The sequence below is a fragment of the Rhinoderma darwinii genome, chromosome 8 (genome assembly GCF_050947455.1).
Source record: "Rhinoderma darwinii isolate aRhiDar2 chromosome 8, aRhiDar2.hap1, whole genome shotgun sequence".
Lineage (NCBI taxonomy): Eukaryota > Metazoa > Chordata > Amphibia > Anura > Rhinodermatidae > Rhinoderma > Rhinoderma darwinii.
The window spans coordinates 5,028,841-5,051,533 of record NC_134694.1 but is presented as its reverse complement, the minus strand read 5'-3'; the positions used below and the strand labels follow the sequence as shown (position 1 = coordinate 5,051,533).

The 22,693-nt window shown below is 44.1% G+C and overlaps 1 protein-coding gene across 3 annotated transcripts; it reads right to left on the bottom strand.

Moving 5' to 3' along the window:
* Positions 1–3,214: 3,214 nt before the first annotated feature.
* Positions 3,215–21,876, bottom strand: AJM1 (apical junction component 1 homolog). 3 transcript variants are annotated; one of them, XM_075834736.1, is made up of 2 exons: positions 21,823–21,876; positions 3,215–7,538 (listed from the first exon to the last, which is right to left on the bottom strand). In XM_075834736.1, the coding sequence occupies exon 2, from the start codon at positions 7,480–7,482 to the stop codon at positions 4,204–4,206; it is 3,279 nt and encodes a 1,092-aa protein (XP_075690851.1). In that variant the 5' UTR covers positions 7,483–7,538; positions 21,823–21,876; the 3' UTR covers positions 3,215–4,203. The 3 variants fall into 3 exon arrangements, with proteins under 3 accessions (XP_075690851.1, XP_075690850.1, XP_075690852.1); XM_075834735.1 differs by lacking the exon at positions 21,823–21,876 and adding an exon at positions 21,711–21,811; XM_075834737.1 differs by lacking the exon at positions 21,823–21,876 and adding an exon at positions 15,868–16,027.
* Positions 21,877–22,693: the final 817 nt, after the last annotated feature.

Sequence of the window (22,693 nt, the reverse complement as noted above, 5' to 3'; positions counted from 1 at the left end):
GAAAAAGAATGCATGTCACTTCTTGAGCCGTTTTTCAATGGCTCCATAGAAAAACAGCTCCAAAAACGGCCGTAAAAAGCGCAGCGAAAATCGCGAGTGGCTTAAAAAACTGCTGAAAATCAGGAGCGGTTTTCCCTTCAAAACAGCTCCGTATTTTCAGACATATTTGGTTAAGCGTGTGAACAGAGCCTTAGGGTATGTTCACACGGCAGCGTCCGTAACGGCTTAAATTACGGGGATTTTTCAGCCTGAAAACATCCCCGTAATTTCAGCCGTAACGGCATGTGCAGGCGCTTGAACGCCGCGTCCATTACGGACGTAATTGGCGCTGCTATTCATTGGAGTCAATGAATAACGGCTCCAATTACGCCCCAAGAAGTGACAGGTCACTTCTTTGACGCGGGCGTCTATTTACGCGCCGTCATTTGACAGCGGCGCGTAAATATACGCCTCGTGTGAACAGACAAACGTCTGCCCATTGCTTTCAATGGGCAGATGTTTGTCAGCGCTATTGAGGCGCATTTTTCGGACGTAATTCGGGGCAAAAACGCCCGAATTACGTCCGTAATTAGTGTGTGTGAACATACCCTTAGACTTATTTTCGGCCGTTTTTCGGGCCGTGAACGGCCGAAAAATCGGAAGTAGAACGCCTAAAACCATCTGCCCACTGATTTCAATGGGAAAAACGGCCACGTTAAAAACCGCCCGCGGAAAAAAAAGTGCTTGTCACTTCTTGAGCCGTTTTTCATTGACTCTATAGAAAAACAGCTCCAAAAACGGCGGTAAAAAACACGAGTTGCTAAAAAAAAAGTCTGAAAATCAGATGTTTTCCCTTGAAAGCTCCGTATTTTCAGAAGTTTTTTATTAAGCGTGTGAACAGAGCCTTAATATAGAGCAGTGCATTATGGGAGCACACATGCCAGAGATACGCTATTAAATGACGTGTCTGCAGAGTTGGAATAAACCGCACATTTCAGAATAATTTTTTGATTTTCGCATTGGAGGTGACTGGAGTATAATACGTGATATAATGCGGGCGGGGGGGGGGGGGGGTGGTTTACAATGACATTTGCAAACCAAAAAACATGGCAGGCATGTAATGACTTAGAAATGACTCCATCAAGCCGAACGATCCGAAATCCTCGCGCGGAAATACCGGCAGGATTGTATAAAAATTCGCAGAGGGAAGTAATGGAGGCATTTCCAATTGCGACCGCTATGCTCACAGCTTCCAATTGGTCATTTGATTGGTTGCTATGGGTAACCCCTCCATTTTGAATTGCTAATAATAAAAAAACAAACTCAAAACTAAAAACACACCTCCATTATATATAGACCCCCTCCAGCAGAGCATGAGGGTCGAGTCGTATCCGAAAATGTCAATAAAGTACACTTTGTATAACGGAGGCAGCCATGTTTTTTGTGCTGATTTGAATGACAAAGTCAGGACGGGGGGGGGGGGGTTTATAGCAAAGCAGAGATGGGGCTCCCCTACTGAAATAAAAAACGGCACCCCAACAACTGCAAACCGCCCTAAGTGGAAGTGTTATAAATCCCCCTCCCCCCCCCCCCCCAATTAAATGATTTTGCCCCATGCCAGAGTCTACTGCTCCAGGATACAAAATGGCCGCCTTAGCGACCAATGATGAAACTGGAGCTTCCTACACGCCTGCTGCTGTCTGTCGGGGCATGTTGGGTGTTGTAGTCTCGCCACATCTGGAAAGTCGCGGATTGTGAACTACCGATTTATTGGATAAAATAATTTTGTTTTCCCATATAAATATTGAGAAATAGATGAAATGTATACAGTATTAGTGACGTAAAGCAAAGGATTGTCTACACCTGCAGCGGAAAAATCCTCCCTATACATTGTGCTATGGAAATTACGCGCAACGATTGAAAATTACGCAGCGCCCAACGATCATTTATTCAGAATAAGATCACAGCGTACCACCGGCCCCAAAGTTTACAGGGCATGATCACCCAAATTGACATTTTTATTACCTCTTAGGGCTTATTCAGACGAGCGTATTATACCTCCGTGTGCTGTCCGTGCAGCGCACGTACCCATGAAATTCAATGGTGCTGTGAACACGACCATTGTTCTTACGGACCGCGTGAAGGGCCCGTGAAAAAAAATCCTATTTTTGTCCGTTTTCACGAACCCCTCAAGTCTATGACACTCGTTTGTCTGAATAAGCCCTTAAAGGAATTTTTTATGGTCCTAATTCTTCCATCAACCCCCTATGAACTTTGTGCGGGGGAGGGGAAGAGGCAGCCATTTTATTATGTTAATATCCTATTTTCAGTATAAACATTTAACAGGTGGAGAAGAAACACTTTAAAAGGAGTTTTCCGGGACTGACGGAATTGTATTAAATAAATTTTGCTGGAATTTACCAATATTACGTAGAAATTCTGATTGCGTCAAAGCAGTTACGTCACTTGATTGTATATCTCACATGCGCTGAGGCACGGAAGAAGCGGCCAGGTGATGACATCACGTCACCACATAAACATGACGTCACAAAAATCACACCTCACTTCCGCCGTGTTGTTTATATGTCAACAATATGGCCGAATGCTTTCCAAGATTGGCGCCTGGGGGCAGTTTTCATACATAAAGTGCATTAGTAAGTTTTTTCTTATCCCCGTTTAAGAAAATTCCGCCTCAAATTTTTTTTCCTTCAGTCCCGTAAAACCCTTAACATTCCTGTTAACTATGAGCTGATGACGTCATAGACGCCTCTTAGGCCATGATTAAAACACATTTTATAGATAGCGTCCGTGTATAAACAACATGGCGGTAGAAGTCAGAAGGAATATCGTCCAACATTCGGCCTTGATTTAGTCACATGATTTAGCCTAAAACCAACCATACCTTTTAAAGTGAAACTCCGCCATTGCTTAAAGTGTAGCCAAACGTTTGACAAACTTCTGACGTGTCATAAGTTTGGATTGGTGGGGGTCCGGGCACTGAGACCCCCGCTAATCGCTAGAACGAAGCAGCTGAAGGTCTCGTGTGAGCGCTCAGCCGCTTCGTGTCTGTTTGGCTTTTTCCGGAAAGCCGATGTATCGGAGTACGAGCTCATAGACTTTCTATTGAGTCCGTACACGATACATTTATTTCCGGAAAAAGCCGAACAGACACGAAACGGCTGAGCGCTCACACGAGCGTTTCAGCTGCTTCGTTCTAGCGATTGGCGGGGGTCTCAGTGCTCGGACCCCCACCAATACAAACTTCAGACAAGTTTGTCAAACGTTTGGCTACACTTTAACACTGACTATAGTGAGAAAAGGTGAAATCTAGAATCATTGTAATGATGTTGTTGCCTACGGCAACCAATCAGCTTCCATTGAGACCCAACTGGTCACCATCACACACTATAGGCAGCCATTTTGTGGAGTGAGCCAACATTCCTGAAAATGCCACCTATGGTTTGTCTAGTTACCAACACTTTCATGCCAGCGCCTCATAGCCAATGCTTCTCAGGCCTAGTGAAATGGTTGTATTTTTATGGCTAGTTCGTTTCACAAAATGGCTGACACCACTCAACAGCCAAGTGAGTGATCTGAGAACCTATCAGCTCTTACGTAACTGAGTGACCTCGTGATCCTCGAGCAGCGTCAACGTATGGTGTCATATACATAGAAACGTAATTTACCGAAACCCGCAATTCTGCTCGATAAATTCATAAAAATGAACTCATTGCTTTCGTATCAGCACCAGGCGTCGGGTGGAAACAGCCAATATATTATATTAAATAGCAATCTACGCTATCGTCTTACTATAAAATAAACTATATAGTAATTCTATAGAAAAAGCCATCGCTCAAGAATTTCGGCCTTTGGTACATAAAAGATTTCACGGCTGCCATTAGTTTGATCATATTGCATTCCTATTGTAGGCTCATGGGCACTGGTCTACAACCTGTGGCTTTTTAGTGGTGAGACTACGACTCCCATCATACCCAGATGGCCTGAGAGTTGTAGTTTCACGATAGTTAGAAAGCCATAGGTTGTCGACTTCTGCTCTTGGGGTTATGGTTCCCCTCCGCATGCAGCATTATTTAGTGCAGCACAAGAAATCCTTTTCTCCATCTCCCGTCCGAAAGGCTTTATCGAAGGTTGACTCTTGATACAAAAGAATACGTAGACTACAAAACAAGATGTCTGAAGGGTTGTTGATGGTTTTCGTCTTGGTCACATGATATCATCCAAGAGGTTGGGACTGGCCACCCAATCGAGAGTTCTAGGCTCAGAAGCCGCCATAATCATGCACATGAACTGTTTGCCAGTCCTCCGATCGATGGGGTAAATGGTGGTGGGTGTGAACCTCTTATTGTTCTCCACAAACTCGCAAAGCAGCTGGTAAATCTTAGGATACTCATGTCGAAGGAAGACCCCCCTGATCCGTAGCTCCCTCTGAATATGTATAAAACAAACCTCCCTGGCCTTCCTGCCTTCTTCTCCGTCCTTATCCAGGTCTGCTGTGCCCGGTGGTGGGGTAAGTATAAGGGTCTCCATGTCTTTTTCCTTTTTTGTGATCTTCCTCTCCGGACTAGAAGAGGCTAAGGCTATTTTGGCATACTTGCGGATGGTGGGGACGTGGTGGGCTCTGGCTGAGAGTCGGTCATGGCCACTTTGTCCCACCGCCACAGTTACATTCAACAGGAAACATTCTTCAGGGTCAAACTGGTTGCCGGCCATCTGAAGCTCCTTGGCGTGTTCTCCAAGGTTGTCCGAGTAGCTCTCGAGCTCCCTCAGAGACAAGTAGGTTGGAGACATGAGCAGGCCTTCAAGACCTAGCTGCAGAAAATTATCTGCAGAACCCGGGTTAGGAAAACCCAGAAATAGCACTCCTCTCCCGCGGGACAAATACCCCACCTTGGCGATTCTAGAGAAGGCTTTATGCACCTCGGTGTTCTCTCGGCAGAATTTGAGCACGTGGCGGCAGACGCTGCCCATCCTACCGTAGATACAGCTCTCCTTGTGTATGTCCCAGTCCTCCCGTCGGCAATTACGGGAGCAGTAGTATGTGTAGCAGCTATGGCAGGACTTGAAGTATAGACAGGCATTGAACATGGTCTCGGTGCGTCTGCACTTGGCATTAGAACAGGTCAGTAGGTCATCTTCATCAGCACTGAGGTCTGGGGAACAGTCCTCGAAGGGTTTATGGGGACTAGTCACTGGCACCTCAGGGAACGGTCCCCTCCTTTGACCTCCTTGAAACTCAGGGAATGAGGGAGTTGGCTGTTCCTTGAGAGGTCTGTTTTGTAATAAATGAGTCATCTGCCCGTACTGCTCTGATTTCCTTGGTATTCCGATCATGTCTTCCTTAATTAACTTCCTCAGTTGATCAGCCAGGGCGTCTGCCTCGCTGGGACGACGACTTGATGGCGGTTTATAATCTATTACCAGATCCGCAATGAGTTCGTCAAGCTGCTCTAAACTACGGTGCCTTGAGGATCTGCTTGGCAACTTATCTTTGGTAGGATAGGCGGCATGTGCTGGGTAAGAGGGTGGTGACACTCCAGAATCCATCACATCCCAGCTGGCCGAACGCCGCTCGCTCCTTCCCATTCCATTCGCTCTTAAATCATTGTCCGTTATGGTAATTTCCGGGGTGACAAACCATGAACGTCCCATTGCGTACCTCCCGCTGCCCCCATCCGTATGGACCTTCTCAACAATTGAATTCTCAGAGAGCGAGAGGGCGGCATAGCGCTTGGGAGAACAAGAAAGATTAACGACGACAGGTTGGCGTCTGTCATCTGGAGATAAGGCACGTCGCTCGCGGCACAACAGGTTTTCATAGCTGCGCCCTCGTGATAGTGGGTCTTCCTTGCGCCCACCAGTGTTCAAAATATTGTCCCAAGACCGAGAATAATTTCTGGAATCAGTCCCAAGTCCTTGCTGGTTCATGCTATACGAAGCATGCCAAGAAGAAAGCATAGCCTCCCTTCCAGTAGTGTGCGTGGGAAAAGTAGGCATCTGTATGGGTTGGTAAGAAATGGGGCTCTGATCTGGAAAATACCACTCACTGAACTGCAAGGGCTGTGTGCTTCGTGGATAGGGGTACGTTCGGGATAAAGCCTCTCTTTCGGAATACTTTGCAATATCCTCAGTATAGTAGAGCTTTGCTGACGTACCCTGAATTGGGTAAGATCTCGGGTCATCTGCATAAAGGCTTTTGGTAGGGGCACTACGAGGAGGGTAATAACGGGGATCCTCACCGTAAAACGTCCTTAACGGAGCTTCCTGAATAGGATAGGATCTGGGGTCCTCAATGTAAAAGGTCCTTGGAGGCAATGCAGGGTTCTCTTCCGCGTAATATGTGTGTGCAGGAACACCAGGATCGGGATATGGACGGGGATAATATCCCCTACTCTTGACTGGTATGGTTTGGCTGAAGGTGGAATCTTCATCGGTGTAGTAGTAAGCAGTGGGCATGGTTGGATTGACGTACTGCCCACAGTCCCTAGCGCTGTACTGTGTGAAGTCCCTTGGTGAAGCAACACTTTGGTAAGGAATAGCTCGCACATCTGGCGCATACATTTCGCCCCCCGGGGTACAAGCAAAATGAGTCATCCTTGGATCAACACTGTAGGAATCACTAGGGGTGGGGGTACGAGACACAGACATAAGTCTGGCATTTGGCACAGCTAAGCTCCTTGGGGTGCCCGGTTGCCTTGGGCAGTGTTGCGTTTCACCCCAAGTCTGACAGGGTTTGGAGGAAGCGTGGGCAGCATGCTGAATTACCACCTCATCAGGCTTTATGTCTACCCGACAGCGCACATGAGGGCTTGAGATTGGTTTCCCACTATGAGAGTCCTCCATGCAATTGTTGCTGACGCACAAGGGGGAAATTCGACTGGCACTGTTGCGTTGCGGCTGTAATTTGATGGGATGCACCTCATTCATTAATACCTTTGTCGGAGCATAAGTGACCTCCCTTTTCGGAGAAGCCACAGGTTTTTGAGGCTCTCGAGAAGTCCTAGTAACCTCTCTACCCCTTCTCGAAGTCGGAGGGGGAGACTGTGAAGAAGACATCTGTATGGGAACGGATGTGAAAGTGGTTTTGACCCGAGGCGCACTCTTCGACCTTGGTCGCCTTCTTTGTTCTTTGGACGCTTCCTTGGCCGTGTCCATTCCTTGAGAAGTATACTGAGCTTCAGTCCTGGCGGACCTCCTCCCCACAGGCTGCGATGATGGTTCCGGGGTTCCAGCACGCCTGTGACCTCCTCGTTGAGGGTTTTCCATGACTGACGGGTTGGTTACCTGGTCGTCAAAGGACTCGAGGAAGTCAAAGCTCCGGCAGTGCCTTTTGTTGAATTGTGGCTGGTTGACCTCTCTGTGGCTAGACATGAAGCTGTCACATTGCGCAGTTGAGCAGTGGATTGGAGAATCGGGGTTTAGCGTCACCTTTACGTCTTGATAAACTGTAGACAAGAGTATGTCAGGCGGGTCGGTTCGTGTCATCTTCAAGTAGCGCGGCCGTGTAGTGACGTGTCTTCACCTCATCTCAACAATGTCATCTGTGGGTGGAAAAACAAACGTCAGCTTTCTTAGGAAAATGTACAAACTATAAATTATATATAAGATTTCCACCTAAAATTTACAAAACCACAGCATTTTTTGGGAAACGCTTCTAGTTATGTTTATCTCTAGTAAAGCTGGGTGACAACCCATGTGGTACTTGTTATGGTTACCCTCTTGTCCGCGTTCCAGCTTCGCAGAAACAGATTTAACAGGTTCCCGATCGCTGGCTGTGTATTTACGGTCGGCGGTCGGGGTCCTTAAAACCCACGCCATAGACTATTTACTGCGCGGGTTTTAGCTTGCTGCCCGAGCGATCGGGGAGCTGAATGTCGGGTCTCCGGCTGTCAGTGACTGCCGGGGACCCTGAGGAGAGGATAGAGGCGGCTTTCGCTGCTTCTGCCTTCTCCGCTCTCAATGAACGCTGTGTATAGGAGTAGAGGCAGCGGCAGCGCCGCTATCTCTATTGGTCCCGGTGATCATGTGACTGGTCACATGATCGCCGGGTGCTGTTAGTGGCAGATTGTGGCCAGACCCAGCACAGCACTATTAGTGACAATCGTCACTATGAGAGGGCTGATTTCCCCGATGTGCAGACCCAGTTACAGTGCAAAAAAAATTAATAATAATAAATACACATAAAATACCCACCCCCCAAAAAAACATTCCCCCCGCCAATCATTGTTGTAACACTAGCACTGACCCAATTACCCTAATATAGACATGTAATATATTAAAATTTACGGTAGACAATGACGATCACAAATAAGAGGTCTATTTTAGGGTGAAAGTATATTATTACCCCAAAAAAATAGCTGAAATGTAAAAAAGCTTATTTTTTTTTTACTATTATTTTCAAATTTTAAGCCTGAAAATTCTAAAATAGCAAAAAGGATGTGTAAAAAATGATAAAAAAAAAAAAAGAAACCTGCATTGTCTACGGAAAAAAACATCGCAAAAATCACGTCGCTAGCCCAACAAATAAAAAAGTTATAGCCGTTGAACTAACGCGTGCTAAAAAGGGCTAAACGGTGTCCGGTCCTGAAGGCGCAAAATAGCCCGGCCCTGAACTGGTTAAAGTGTTTCTCCAATTCTGCTCTACCGGCCGATCTGAAATTGGACATGGAGAGACGCTAGTAAGCGCCGGGCATAGGTGCAGACGCACCCCTATAAACCTCGTAGAGTATCGTGTACGGGTACTATTCATTATACTCGCCCCGGCAAATGTACCGCCCAGCATGCAATAGCGTCACTCTCCACATCCAATGTCAGCTTGGGTTGAAGAACAGAATTAGGGGGACACATTAAAAAGGATTGTCCCAAGGCAACACTTCCTGTCAATCAGACAGGTTATAAAAGTAAGAACGGTGGAGGTCCGACGTCTGGAACCCCCACTATTGCTGAGAATGATGCGGCCCTTAGTGGGGACGTCACTCATTTGACCGTTTCCGACAACCCCATTCAAGTCTATGGAGAGTGAAAGACCATGATCTCCAGCCGAGAATGGGGACTAAAGGTACGCAAATCCTGCTATATTATAGGGACAAACACCACAGAGGCAGCGTCTCCTAGTCAAGCAAGTCTAAACACATCAGCTCTGGTCCTCGGCCAGGAGGCGTCTTCTGGTTACCCAGGTTTTGTCTAGCAATCCGTGACCCTAGTAAATTTAGGGGGGGATGTGACAGCTGTAGTGTCACTTTTTATATAGTGTCCCTCGCCCCTTCCCACAAATTCTGCATCGTAACCGCAACACGCAGCAAAAAAATGTGTAGAACGGGCATGGCGTGCGGGCATTTTGGCCGTCATATGGACAATAAATGGCCCCCATATTATGGCAACGAGAAAGGAGCCTTTTACTTACAGAAAAAATAAAATAAGTAAGGGTATGTTCACACAGAGTTTTTTGCAGGCAGAAAATTCTTGGCGCGTTTTTTTGCTGCGTTTTTTCTAGGCTTTAACAGAAAGATGGAATAACTGCGGGTGTTTTTTTGCCGAAAACCACGTACAGAAACGCGTCAAAAATCGCGGCACAAAAAAATGCATCAAAAAACGCGTTTATTTCCATCTCCCATTGATTTCAATGGGTTTTTTTTAGGCGGAAAACGCCTCAAGATAGAGCATGTCGCTTCATTTTACCGCGGAAAAAAACGCGGTAAAAAAACTCTGTGTGAACAGGGCCTAAGGCTGGGATCACAGTGAATTTTTTTGCAGGCGGAAAATCTGCCTCAAAATTCAGTTTGGAATTTTGAGGCAGATTTTGCTCTGCCTGCACGCCGATTTTGGCGCCGCGAATCGAGCGGCGCGGGCAAAAAACGCAGCAAAATACGCTTTCTCTGCCTCTCATTGATGTCAGTGGGAGGTCAGAGGTGTAAACGCCCGAAGATAGGGCATGTCCATTCTTTTTCCCGCGAGACGGTTTTTCCGCTCGCGGGAAAAAACCGCCTCTCCCTCCCATTGAAATCAATGGGAGGCATCTTCGGCCATTTTTTGGCGCGTTTTCCGACGCAGTTTCCGCGTAAAAAAACTCAGTGTGAACTCCCCCTAAGATGTTACAGGGGTATCTGTGGATGGCACACACTGATATGTGAATGTATGTGGTTGGCATGCTGTTAGTGGGGCATCTGTGGTTAATACTCTGTTAGTGGGGCATTTATAGCTGGCATACTGTTATTATGGGGCATCAGTGACTGACCCTCAATTTTATAGAGGCATTTGTGGCGGGCATACACTGTTATGGGGTCATCTGTGCGTTACTTTTGAGAACTGTAGGGCCAATAACACCTTCGGTAAACGCTGGTCCGATCCACCTATTATCGATCATGAACCGGACCTGACGGATTTGGCTTTGACCGCCGGATGCAGCTTCTATGTTTACAGGAAACATAGAAGCTGTATCTCAGCCTTTAACCCCTCAAAGACCAGGCTAATTAGATTTTTTTCATTTTTGTTTTTTCCTCCCCCACCTTCCAAACGCCATAACTTTTTTATTTCTTACTCAACATAGGCATATGAGGGCTTGTTTTTCGCGGGACAAGTTGTAGTATTTCGTGGTACCTTATATTGTACCGCATAACGTACTGGGAAGCTGAAAAAAAATTATTTGTGGGGTGAAATGGGCAAAAAACAGCGATTACGGCATTTTTTGGGGGGTTTGCTTTTTACGCCATCCATCAGGCGGTGAAAAACAAATATTCACCTTATTCTACAGGTTTATACCATTACGGCAATAACAAATTTATATGTTTTGTTTTATGTTTTACCACTTTTTAAAAAAATAAAACTATTTGCTAAAAAAAAAAAAAAGTTTTGTGTCGCCGTATTCCGAGAGCCGTTACTTTTATTTTTACATCAATTCAGCGATGTGAGGGCTTAAATGTTGCGGAGCGAGCTGTAGTTTTCACAGATACCATTTTGGGATGCATTCGATTTTTTGATCACTTTTTATTCCATTTTGTTTGGAGAGCTAAGGTGACCAAAAAACAGCAATTTGCATGTTTTATAAAAAATTTTTACCGCGTTCACCGAGCAGGTAAAACAACACTATATTATGATAGTTCGGACTTTTACGGACTCGGCGATAACCAGTTATGTTAACTTTTACAGTGGCCAGTGGAAGGGCTTCAAAGATGGGCATTCATTATGCCGCCAGGCTGTCATGACAACCATAGTCACCGGCCGATCCTGTCCCGTGTTTGAGGGGGCGCACCCTGATTCTAACAATTTAAATCTTGCGTCGCCATTGACCGCGCCATTTGACGTGTTAAACGGGCGTAATCAAAGTGATCTTTGATTTCGCCCGTTGCGGTGAGGTGTCGGTTGTATAACCCAGCCGTCACCCGCTGAGTATGGAGCGAGGTCAGCCCGTGAGCCCGCTCCATATTTCCCCCTAACGGCTACCACGTACAGGTACGTGGTATGTCGTTAAGGGGTTAAAGCATTCTTTTATATATTTCTTCTGTTTAGGTTCCGTTCCTGGTTTTGGCTTAAAAAAAATACATGAAAAAATCTGCATCAAATCTGCACTGTGTGAACAAGGCCTAAATCTGTAACTGTAGTTCAAGGTGTGAGATCACACAAGTTAAAAATGGCTGCTTGGGTAAACCAGGACTAGTGGGACCATATAATCGGGGAGTTATGGATTTTGGTTGAGTTGTAATTTTCACTTTTATTATTAACAGCCGTGAGACGTAGAAGTCAGGACAGCCGGGGTTGGCGATACGGGTATTAGATGGAATAAATGAATGATTGTGAAATATTCTCTGGTCCGGGCAGGATGCGGATGGGTTTCCTGGAAGTAGAGATTCATTATTAGGGTATGTTCACACGAGGGCGTCCGTAACGGCTGAAATTACGGGGATGTTTCAGCCTGAAAACATCCCCGTAATTTCAGCCGTACCGGCATGTGCAGGCGCTTGAACGCCGCGTCCATTACGGACGTAATTGGCGCTGCTATTCATTGGAGTCAATGAATAACGGCTCCAATTACGTCCCAAGAAGTGACAGGTCACTTCTTTGACGTGGGCGTCTATTTACGCGCCGTCATTTGACAGCGGCGCGTAAATATACGCCTCGTGTGAACAGACAAACGTCTGCCCATTGCTTTCAATGGGCAGATGTTTGTCAACGCTATCGAGGCGCTATTTTCAGACGTAATTCGGGGCAAAAACGCCCGAATTACGTCCGTAATTAGTGCGTGTGAACATACCCTTACACATAAGAGCAGGATGTTGCATTCATGGAACGATTATCCTTCACATTTAACCAGCCTAACAAGATCTCAGGACCGCCGTCCACCATGAATACACAGAGGAAACCGCCGTAGTACGATTATCTTACCCCGCTCGCCACTGACAGGTGGAATTCATTGCTCTCCAATTATGCTGAGAAAAGCAAAAACCTTATTAGGCCTTATTCACACGTGTGCGTTTTGCGCGTTGCAGTTCCGTGTGTCATCAGTATGTGCTGCGTGGCTGCGTGATTTTCACACATATGCCATGCTTATGACACGCGGTTTTAAAGTTTAGAAAACGAAATGAAGGCAGTGCTTTTATTTTTTCCTTCATTTCTTTATCTACTGTTGTGCGAATCACGCGCATCACACGGAAGTACTTCCGTGTGCGATTTTCACGCACCCATTGTCTTCAATGGGTGCGTGATGTGCGAAAAACGGCCAAGTATAGGACATGTCGTGAGTTTTACGCAGCGGACACACGCTGCGTGAAAATCACAGACTGTCTGAACGGCCCCATTCACTAACATAGGTCCGTGCGAGGCGCGTGATTTTCATGTGAATAAGGTCTTATGGTCTCATCCCGGGTCCGCTATCTCATGGGTTGTAAAATAACGCTACACTTTAGATTAGTGGTCTACAACCTGTGGCACGACTACAACCTCCAGCATGAGCGCCGAGGCTGAGGATATGTTCACACGCTTAACCAAAAAAGTCTGAAAATACGGAGCGGTGTTCAAAGGGAAAACAGCTCCTGATTTTCAGGCGTTTTTTAATCAGTCGCCGCGTTTTTGGAGCTGTTTTTTTTATAGAGTAAATGAAAAACGTCCCCAAAAACGTCCCAAGAAGTGACAGGCACTTCTTTTTCGCGGGCGTTTTTTTACGTGCCATTTTTGGAAAACGAGGCGTAAAAAAATGCCCCGTCGAAACAGAACGCCGTATTTCCAATTGAAATCAATGGGTAGATTTTTGGAGGCGATCAGCTTCCATTTTTTAAGGCGTTTTTCGAGGCGTAAACGCCCCGAAATACGCCTGAAAACACTCTGTGTGAACATACCCTTAGGGTATGTGCACACGCAAAATAAAAACGTCTGAAAATACGGAGCTGTTTTCAAGGGAAAACAACTCCTGATTTTTAGCCGTTTTTTTATTCAAAGTCGCGTTTTTCACGGCCGTTTTTGGAGCTGTATTTCTATAGAGTCAATGAAAAACGGCTCCAAAAATGGCTGAAGAAGTGACATGCACTTAACAGAACGCCGTTTTTCCCATTGAAATCAACGGGCAGATGTTTGGAGGCGTTCTGCTTATAATTTTTCAGCCATTTTTCGGCCCGAAAACACTACGTGTGCACATAACCTTACTGGGAAACGTCGTTTAACCACAGCTAGAACGCCACAGGGTAAAGAACAGGGTAAAGCCAAAAGTAGCAGACATTTTCATGCAGATTTTGTCGTTGATTAGCAGCAGATTTCACCCTTTGCAATGCGAAGGGTAAAATACGCGGTAAAAACCCACATAATTTTTGCAACAGAATTGACATACTGAGGACTTGAAAATCTGCAGCATGCCCTGAATTTATTGCAAATTTTTTCTGCTTCAAGTGGACGGGGTTTTTAAAATGCCATACACATAAATTGTACTGTAAATTGTCGCAGATTTTCCGAATGGAATCCATAGTCTGTATTGTACTGTAATTCCTTTAGTCTGGTACCTGGTGCTTCAGAATTTCCACATATTCTCTAGATACAGAGTCCGATGTCTATGGACTGGCGAGACGCTGGACTATTGCACAAGTGTATTCGTGGCGGCATGTTGTTGAGCGATATGACCCACGATATACTAAAAGCGTCAATCTCATATCAACTCTGAAATCCCCCGCACTTTTTTCATCGTCCTTACACCATTTTACAGACTGTGACACACTGGGCCTCAGGCAAAAAAAAAGGTATGTTGCCCACCGCAACCAGATTCCAGTTTTCATCTTTTCACTGGTGGTTAAAAAAATGAGGGAAGTGATCTGATTGGTTGCTATGTCTATACTGAAGCCCAATGTATCTGTACTGACATACAGATCATGGCTGTCCATAGTTTACTCCGCCTTGTTTACATACATCTAACTATAGGGCACCATTATCATAGGCCTCACGTATGTGCCAGCGGGGGAAAAAAAGAAGTTGCCCATAGCAACCAATCAGATACCACCTTTCATATCTTTACTGCTGGTTAAGAAATGAGATGAGTGATCTGATTCGTTGCTATGTCTACACTGCGGCCCAATGTATCTAGGTCTATACTGACATCATGGCTGTCCATAGTTTACTCCGCAGACTGTCTGGTTAACATACATACATATAACTAAAAGGGCACCATTATCAATAGGCCTTATGTATGTGCAGGCAAAAAAAGGGCAGTTGCCCATAACAACCAATCGGATTCCTGCTTTCAACTTTTCACTGCTGGTTAAGAAATGAGAGGAGTGATCTGATTGGTTGCTATGTCCATACTGCGGCCCAATGTATCTTGGGTTATACTGACTGACACATATTGCTGTCCATAGTTTACTCCGCAGGCGGCCTTATGTACATACATATTATAGGACACCATTATCAATAGTCCTCATCTATGTGCAGGCAGGAAAAGGAGCAGTTGCTCATAGCAACCAATCAGTTCAGACCTTTCATTAAATGAAACCAGTATCCGATTGGTTGCTATAGGCAAGTGATCCACTTCCTGCCAGCACATACATGAGGCTCATGTATAATGGTTCCCTATAGCTATATATAGCTTGATAAAACCATCTGGGTAGTATTAGTAAACTAATGACAGCCATGATCTGTAAGTCAGTACAGGCCAAGATACATTTGGCCTCAGTATAGACATAGCAAGCAATCAGATCACTCCTCTCATTTCTTCACTTGCAGTGAAAAGATGAAAGCTAGAATCTGATTGGTTGTTATGGGCAACTGCTCCACTTCCTGTCTACACTGGTTTTTATATGTTCGTTAGCAGCCATTAAAATGGTGTAACAAAAGTTAAACACGGTAAAATAATTTCAGTGTAATGTGCGCCATATACCTAACCACAACATAGAACACGCGTTAACTAACTCCATCTGTACCGGCCATTAAATCTGTTGACCTCAACGTCAACTTGGCGTGACTGAAAAGTCCTGCCCCTTTGCCACTGCGAAAGTGTCAATACGCTTTCACAGCCAATGGAATTTTTTTGCGTCACCGGCAAACGTTTTTTTCTGGTTGGTTAAATACGATGTAATTATGACGTAATAAATATTAGATTATTAAAATAATTATTGTTCATAAGGATCGATATAAATAAGTCTTAAAGGGCCAGTGCGGTAAAACATGACACTCTACTTATTCATATACGTATAGAATAAATGGAAATCTTATGAACATTATATATTTACCATCGTCAATATATCAGACACCTAATATAACGTACAGATAGTGACGGCTGTCATATATCCAGAATGGAGGATGGAATGCACACAGATACAACACAGAATCCAGAATACATCCTATATTCGCAGTAAATGACATGTAGACAGATGAGGTCATTAAATATGGCTGCACACACACCTCAGGATGGATCAGATACGGATCCCGGTGTCTCCCTCATGTGATCGGACAGATCCACAGCCCCAGATCTGCAGCAGTAACAAGCTCCTTATTATAGGAGATCAATAGACAGCCTTAATCCCATGTCAGCTCGCCCCCTCCCCCGGACGCAGCAGAAGGGATTGTGTGGTACCCGGGAATCAAGGATGCAATGTCGCCTGGATGCAGACTGCTGGGATATCCTCTGGGCTGCTTTGCTTTCACCCAGCATGCAAGATGTGACAGTGCCCAATAGGCTGGCATCCGTGCCCCCTGTTCCTATATGCCGCATCAAGAATGCTCTGTAATCCCCTTATATACCCAGGCTTCAGGATGCTGTATCCTAGTGGCTGCATGCAAGATGGGACATTGCTTAATAGCCTGGCATCAGTGCCCTCTGTTATCCCGCTATATAGGCTGCATGTTCTGCATTCATGCTACATACCCCGTGCTGCTGCGTTCAGGATGCTGTGGCCCAACCGGAGCCTGCAGACATCTCCTATATGATGCAGGCTGCTCGTAGTATGTTCTGTTACCCCTGGATGCAGGATGCTGCGTTCCCCCTAGAGCCTGCCTGCAGGATGTGACATTACCCAGTAGCCGGAGATCTGTGCTGACTGATCCTATATGAGGCAGGCAGGTTGTAGGATGCTCTGTTACACCCTATATAGTCTGGATGCAGGATGCTGTGTCCTATATAGTCTAGATACAGGATGCTGTGCCCTATATATTCTAGATGCAGGATGCTGTGCCCTATATAGTCTGGATGCAGAATGTGACATTACCCAGTAGCCTCAAATCTGTGATATCTTATATGATGCAGGTTGTGGGATGCTGTGCCCTATAAAGTCTGGATGCAGAATGTGACATTGTGGCAAAGTGCTCCTATATAATATAAGCTGGATGCTCCTATATAATATAAGCTGGAAGCAAGATGCTCCTATATAATATAAGCTGGATGCTCCTATATAATATAAGCTGGAAGCAGGATCCTCCTATATAATATAAGCTGGATGCTCCTATATAATATAAACTGGATGCAGGATGCTCCTATATAATATAAGCTGGATGCTCCTATATAATATAAACTGGATGCAGGATGCTCCTATATAATATAAGCTGGATGCAGGATGCTCCTATATAATATAAGCTGGATGCTCCTATATAATATATGCTGGATGCTCCTATATAATATAAGCTGGATGCTCCTATATAATATAAGCTGGATGCTCCTATATAATATATGCTGGATGCTCCTATATAATATATGCTGGATGCAGCTGCTCCTATATAATATATGCTGGATGCAGGCTGCTCCCATTTAATAAAAGCTGGATGCAAGCAGCTCCTATATAATATAAACTGGATCCAGGCAGCTCCTATATAATATAAACTGGATGCAGGCAGCTCCTATATAATATAAACTGGATGCAGGACGCTCCTATATAATATAAACTGGATGCAGGCTGCTCCTATATAATATATGCTGGATGCTCCTATATAATATAAACTGGATGCAGACTGCTCCTATATGATATAAGCTGGATGGATGTTGCTCCTATATAATATAAGCTGGATGCAGGCTGCTCCTATATAATAAAAGCTGGATGCAGAATGCTCCTATATAATATAAGCTGGATGCAGAATGCTCCTATATAATATAAACTGGATGGATGCTGCTCCTATATAATATAAGCTGGATGCAGGCTGCTCCTATAGAATATATGCTGGATGCTCCTATATAATATAAGCTGGATGCAGGCTGCTCCTATAGAATATATGCTGGATGCAGGATGCTCCTATATAATACATGCTGGATGCAGGCTGCTCCTATATAATATATGCTGGATGCAGCTGCTCCTATATAATATAAGCTGGATGCAGCTGCTCCTATATAATATATGCTGGATGCAGCTGCTCCTATATAATATAAGCTGGATGCAGCTGCTCCTATATAATATATGCTGGATGCAGCTGCTCCTATATAATATAAGCTGGATGCAGGCTGCTCCTATATAATATATGCTGGATGCAGCTGCTCCTATATAATATAAGCTGGATGCAGCTGCTCCTATATAATATATGCTGGATGCAGCTGCTCCTATATAATATAAGCTGGATGCAGCTGCTCCTATATAACATAAACTGGATGCAGGCTGCTCCCATTTAATAAAAGCTGGATGGAGGCTGCTCCTATATAATATAAACTGGATCCAGGCAGCTCCTATATAATATAAACTGGATGCATGATGCTCCTATATAATATAAACTGGATGCAGGCTGCTCCTATATAATATAAACTGTATGCAGGCAGCTCCTATATAATATAAACTGGATGCAGGCAGCTCCTATATAATATAAACTGGATGCAGACTGCTCCTATATAATATAAGCTGGATGCAGAATGCTCCTATATAATATAATCTGGATGCAGGCTGCTCTTATATGATATAAACGGGATGATCCTATATAATATAAGAAGGCTGCTCCTACATAATATAAACTGGATGCTCCTATATAATATAAGCTGGATGCTCCTATATAATATATGCTGGATGCAGGCTGCTCCTACATAATATATGCTGGATGCAGGCTGCTCCTACATAATATAAACTGGATGCTCCTATATAATATATGCTGGATGCTCCTATATAATATATGCTGGATGAAGGCTGCTCCTATAGAATATGTGCTGGATGTTCCTATAGAATATATGCTGGATGGAGGCTGTTCCTATATATGCTAGATGCTCCTATATAATATATGCTGGATGCTCCTATATAATATATGCTGGATGGAGGCTGCTCCTATAGAATATATACTGGATGTGCCTATATAATATATGCTGGATGCTCCTATATAATATATGCTGGATGCAGCTGCTCCTATATAATATATGCTAGATGCTCCTATATAATATATGCTGGATACTCCTATATAATATATGATGGATGGAGGCTGCTCCTATAGAATATATGCTGGATGCTCCTATATAATATATGCTGGATGCAGCTGCTCCTATATAATATATGCTGGATGCTCCTATATAATATATGCTGGATGGAGACTGCTCCTATATAATATATGCTGGATGCAGCTGCTCCTATATAATATAAGCTGGATGCTCCTATATAATATATGCTGGATGGAGGCTGCTCCTATATAATATGCTGGATGCAGCTGCTCCTATATAATATATGCTGGATGCTCCTATATAATATATGCTGGATGCAGCTGCTCCTATATAATATATGCTAGATGCTCCTATATAATATATGATGGATGGAGGCTGCTCCTATAGAATATATGCTGGATGCAGCTGCTCCGATATAATATATGCTGGATGCTCCTATATAATATATGCTGGATGGAGACTGCTCCTATATAATATATGCTGGATGCAGCTGCTCCTATATAATATAAGCTGGATGCTCCTATATAATATATGCTGGATGGAGGCTGCTCCTATATAATATATGCTGGATGCTCCTATATAATATATGCTGGATGCAGCTGCTCGTATATCATATATGCTGGATGCTCCTATATAATATATGCTGGATGGAGGCTGCTCCTATATAATATATGCTGGATGCTCCTATATAATATATGCTGGATGCAGCGGTTCCTATATAATATATGCTGGATGCAGCTGCTCCTATATAATATATGCTGGATGCAGCTGCTCCTATATAATATATGCTAGATGCTCCTATATAATATATGATGGATGGAGGCTGCTCCTATAGAATATATGCTAGATGCTCCTATATAATATATGCTGGATGCAGCTGCTCCTATATAATATATGCTGGATGCTACTATATAATATATGCTGGATGGAGACTGCTCCTATATAATATATGCTGGATGCAGCTGCTCCTATATAATATAAGCGGGCTGCTCCTATATAATATATGCTGGATGCTCCTATATAATATATGCTGGATGCAGCGGTTCCTATATAATATATGCTGGATGCAGCTGCTCCTATATAATATATGCTGGATGCTCCGATATAATATATGGTGGATGGAGGCTGCTCCTATATAATATATGCTGGATGCAGCTGCTCCTATATAATATATGCTGGATGCTCCTATATAATATATGCTGGATGCAGCTGCTCGTATATCATATATGCTGGATGCTCCTATATAATATATGCTGGATGCTCCTATATAATATATGCTGGATGCAGCGGTTCCTATATAATATATGCTGGATGCAGCTGCTCCTATATAATATATGCTGGATGCAGCTGCTCCTATATAATATATGCTGGATGCTCCTATATAACATATGCTGGATGGAGACTGCTCCTATATAATATATGCTGGATGCTCCTATATAATATATGCTGGATGGAGACTGCTCCTATATAATATATGCTGGATGCAGCTGCTCCTATATAATATATGCTGGATGCTCCTATATAATATATGCTGGATGCTCCTATATAATATATGCTGGATGCAGCTGCTCCTATATAATATATGCTATATGCTCCTATATAATATATGCTGGATGCTCCTATATAATATATGATGGATGGAGGCTGCTCCTACAGAATATATTCTGGATGCTCCTATATAATATATGCTGGATGCAGCTGCTCCTATATAATATATGCTGGATGCTCCTATATAATATATGCTGGATGGAGACTGCTCCTATATAATATATGCTGGATGCAGCTGCTCCTATAGAATATAAGCTGGATGCTCCTATATAATATATGCTGGATGCAGCTGCTCCTATATAATATATGCTGGATGCTCCTATATAATATATGCTGGATGGAGGCTGCTCCTATATAATATATGCTGGATGCTCCTATATAATATATGCTGGATGCAGCGGTTCCTATATAATATATGCTGGATGCTCCGATATAATATATGCTGGATGCTCCGATATAATATATGCTGGATGGAGGCTGCTCCTATATAATATATGCTGGATGCTCCTATATAATATATGCTGGATGGAGACTGCTCCTATATAATATATGCTGGATGTTCCTATATAATATATGCTGGATGCAGCTGCTCCTATATAATATAATATATGCTGGATGCTCCTATATAATATATGCTGGATGAAGGCTGCTCCTATATAATATATGCTGGATGCTCCTATATAATATATGCTGGATGGAGACTGCTCCTATATAATATATGCTGGATGTTCCTATATAATATATGCTGGATGCAGCTGCTCCTATATAATATATGCTGGATGCTCCTATATAATATATGCTGGATGAAGGCTGCTCCTATATAATATATGCTGGATGTTCCTATATAATATATGCTGGATGCAGCTGCTCCTATATAATATATGCTGGATGCTCCTATATAATATATGCTGGATGAAGGCTGCTCCTATATAATATATGCTGGATGCTCCTATATAATATATGCTGGATGAAGGCTGCTCCTATATAATATATGCTGGATGCTCCTATATAATATATGCTGGATGCTCCTATATAATATATGCTGGATGCTCCTATATAATATATGCTGGATGAAGGCTGCTCCTATATAATATATGCTGGATGCTCCTATATAATATATGCTGGATGCTCCTATATAATATATGCTGGATGCTGTGCCCCTCTAGGAGCTGCATGTTGGATGCTCTGCTATGACCCTATGTAGCCTGGATGCAGGATGAGGACACCTCCTATATACCCTGCTGTGTTCAGGATGCTGTGCCCCCCTTGTGCCCGCACGCAGGAGGTGACATTACCCAGCAGCCTGGCATCACTGCTATCTCCTCCTATGTGATGCATGAAGACAGTGAGCTCCCCCTCTTACCTTTCCCTCCTCCTCCACAGCCACTTGTCCGGAGCCCCCCACTGCCCAGGCTCGCACTGCGGGTCACCCCAGCCTCCCATGATGTCCTGCGCGCCAGGAGCCCCCCAGGTACCTGTTAATCTCTGGTGTCTCCTTAGAAGATTCCAGCTGCACTTTCAGCATCAACAGCGCCTCCGGTGGCCGCTCAGCAGATCGCATTTAAAGAGCCAGTGCGGATTCCATAGAGAAGGCAATAAGGGATTTATGAGGTGGGTGCAGGGCGCAGCATCCTGAAGGACTAGAACTGTTAACTATCAAGCTGCCTCTGCGCACCATTAGCCATGGGGTCAGTCTCTCTGCAATGTAAATGGTGCTGGGACCATGCACACAAGGGGTTAACCCTCTCAGCAGAGCATGGCAGGATGTAGCATTTATCCTTCATGCCTATTTGGAGATAGTGATTTCCATTAAGTCAAGGTAGGACCCAGAGATTGGACTGAGATAACCGGTTTTATACGCCAACCATATCCCCAAGGCCATATCATGTGCAGAAGTAGAACACGTTACATAGGTGGAAAAAAAGACTCCGGTCCATCAGCTCCAACCATTCCCAATATATTACCCGTCATTCATCGCTCGATTATTTATAACCCTCAGTGCCGCTTGTCAGTAAATAATCATCTCGCCCCTTTTTTAAAGGCGGACATTGTATCTGCAATCACTACCTCTTGCGGTGGGGCATTCCATAGCTTGACCACTTTAACTGTAAAGAACCCTTTCCTATATGGATGTCTGAAACATCTTTCTGCCACACACAATGAATGTCCCCATGTCCTTTGTAAAGTTCTTGTATACAGGTGAATAATATACTATCCCAGTCATTTGCTCTTCAAAGTGGTACACGTTAGGGGTGCCCCCTCTCGCCCGCTTTATTTAGTTTGGCAATTGAGGCCTTAGCATTGCGGATACGTTCCTCTCCACTCATTAAAGGTATAACCATAGCA

Coding starts and splice junctions, on each gene's coding strand:
- AJM1 (XM_075834736.1), bottom strand. CDS start 7,482: ATGACACGAACCGACCCGCCTGACATACTCTTGTCTACAGTTTATCAA.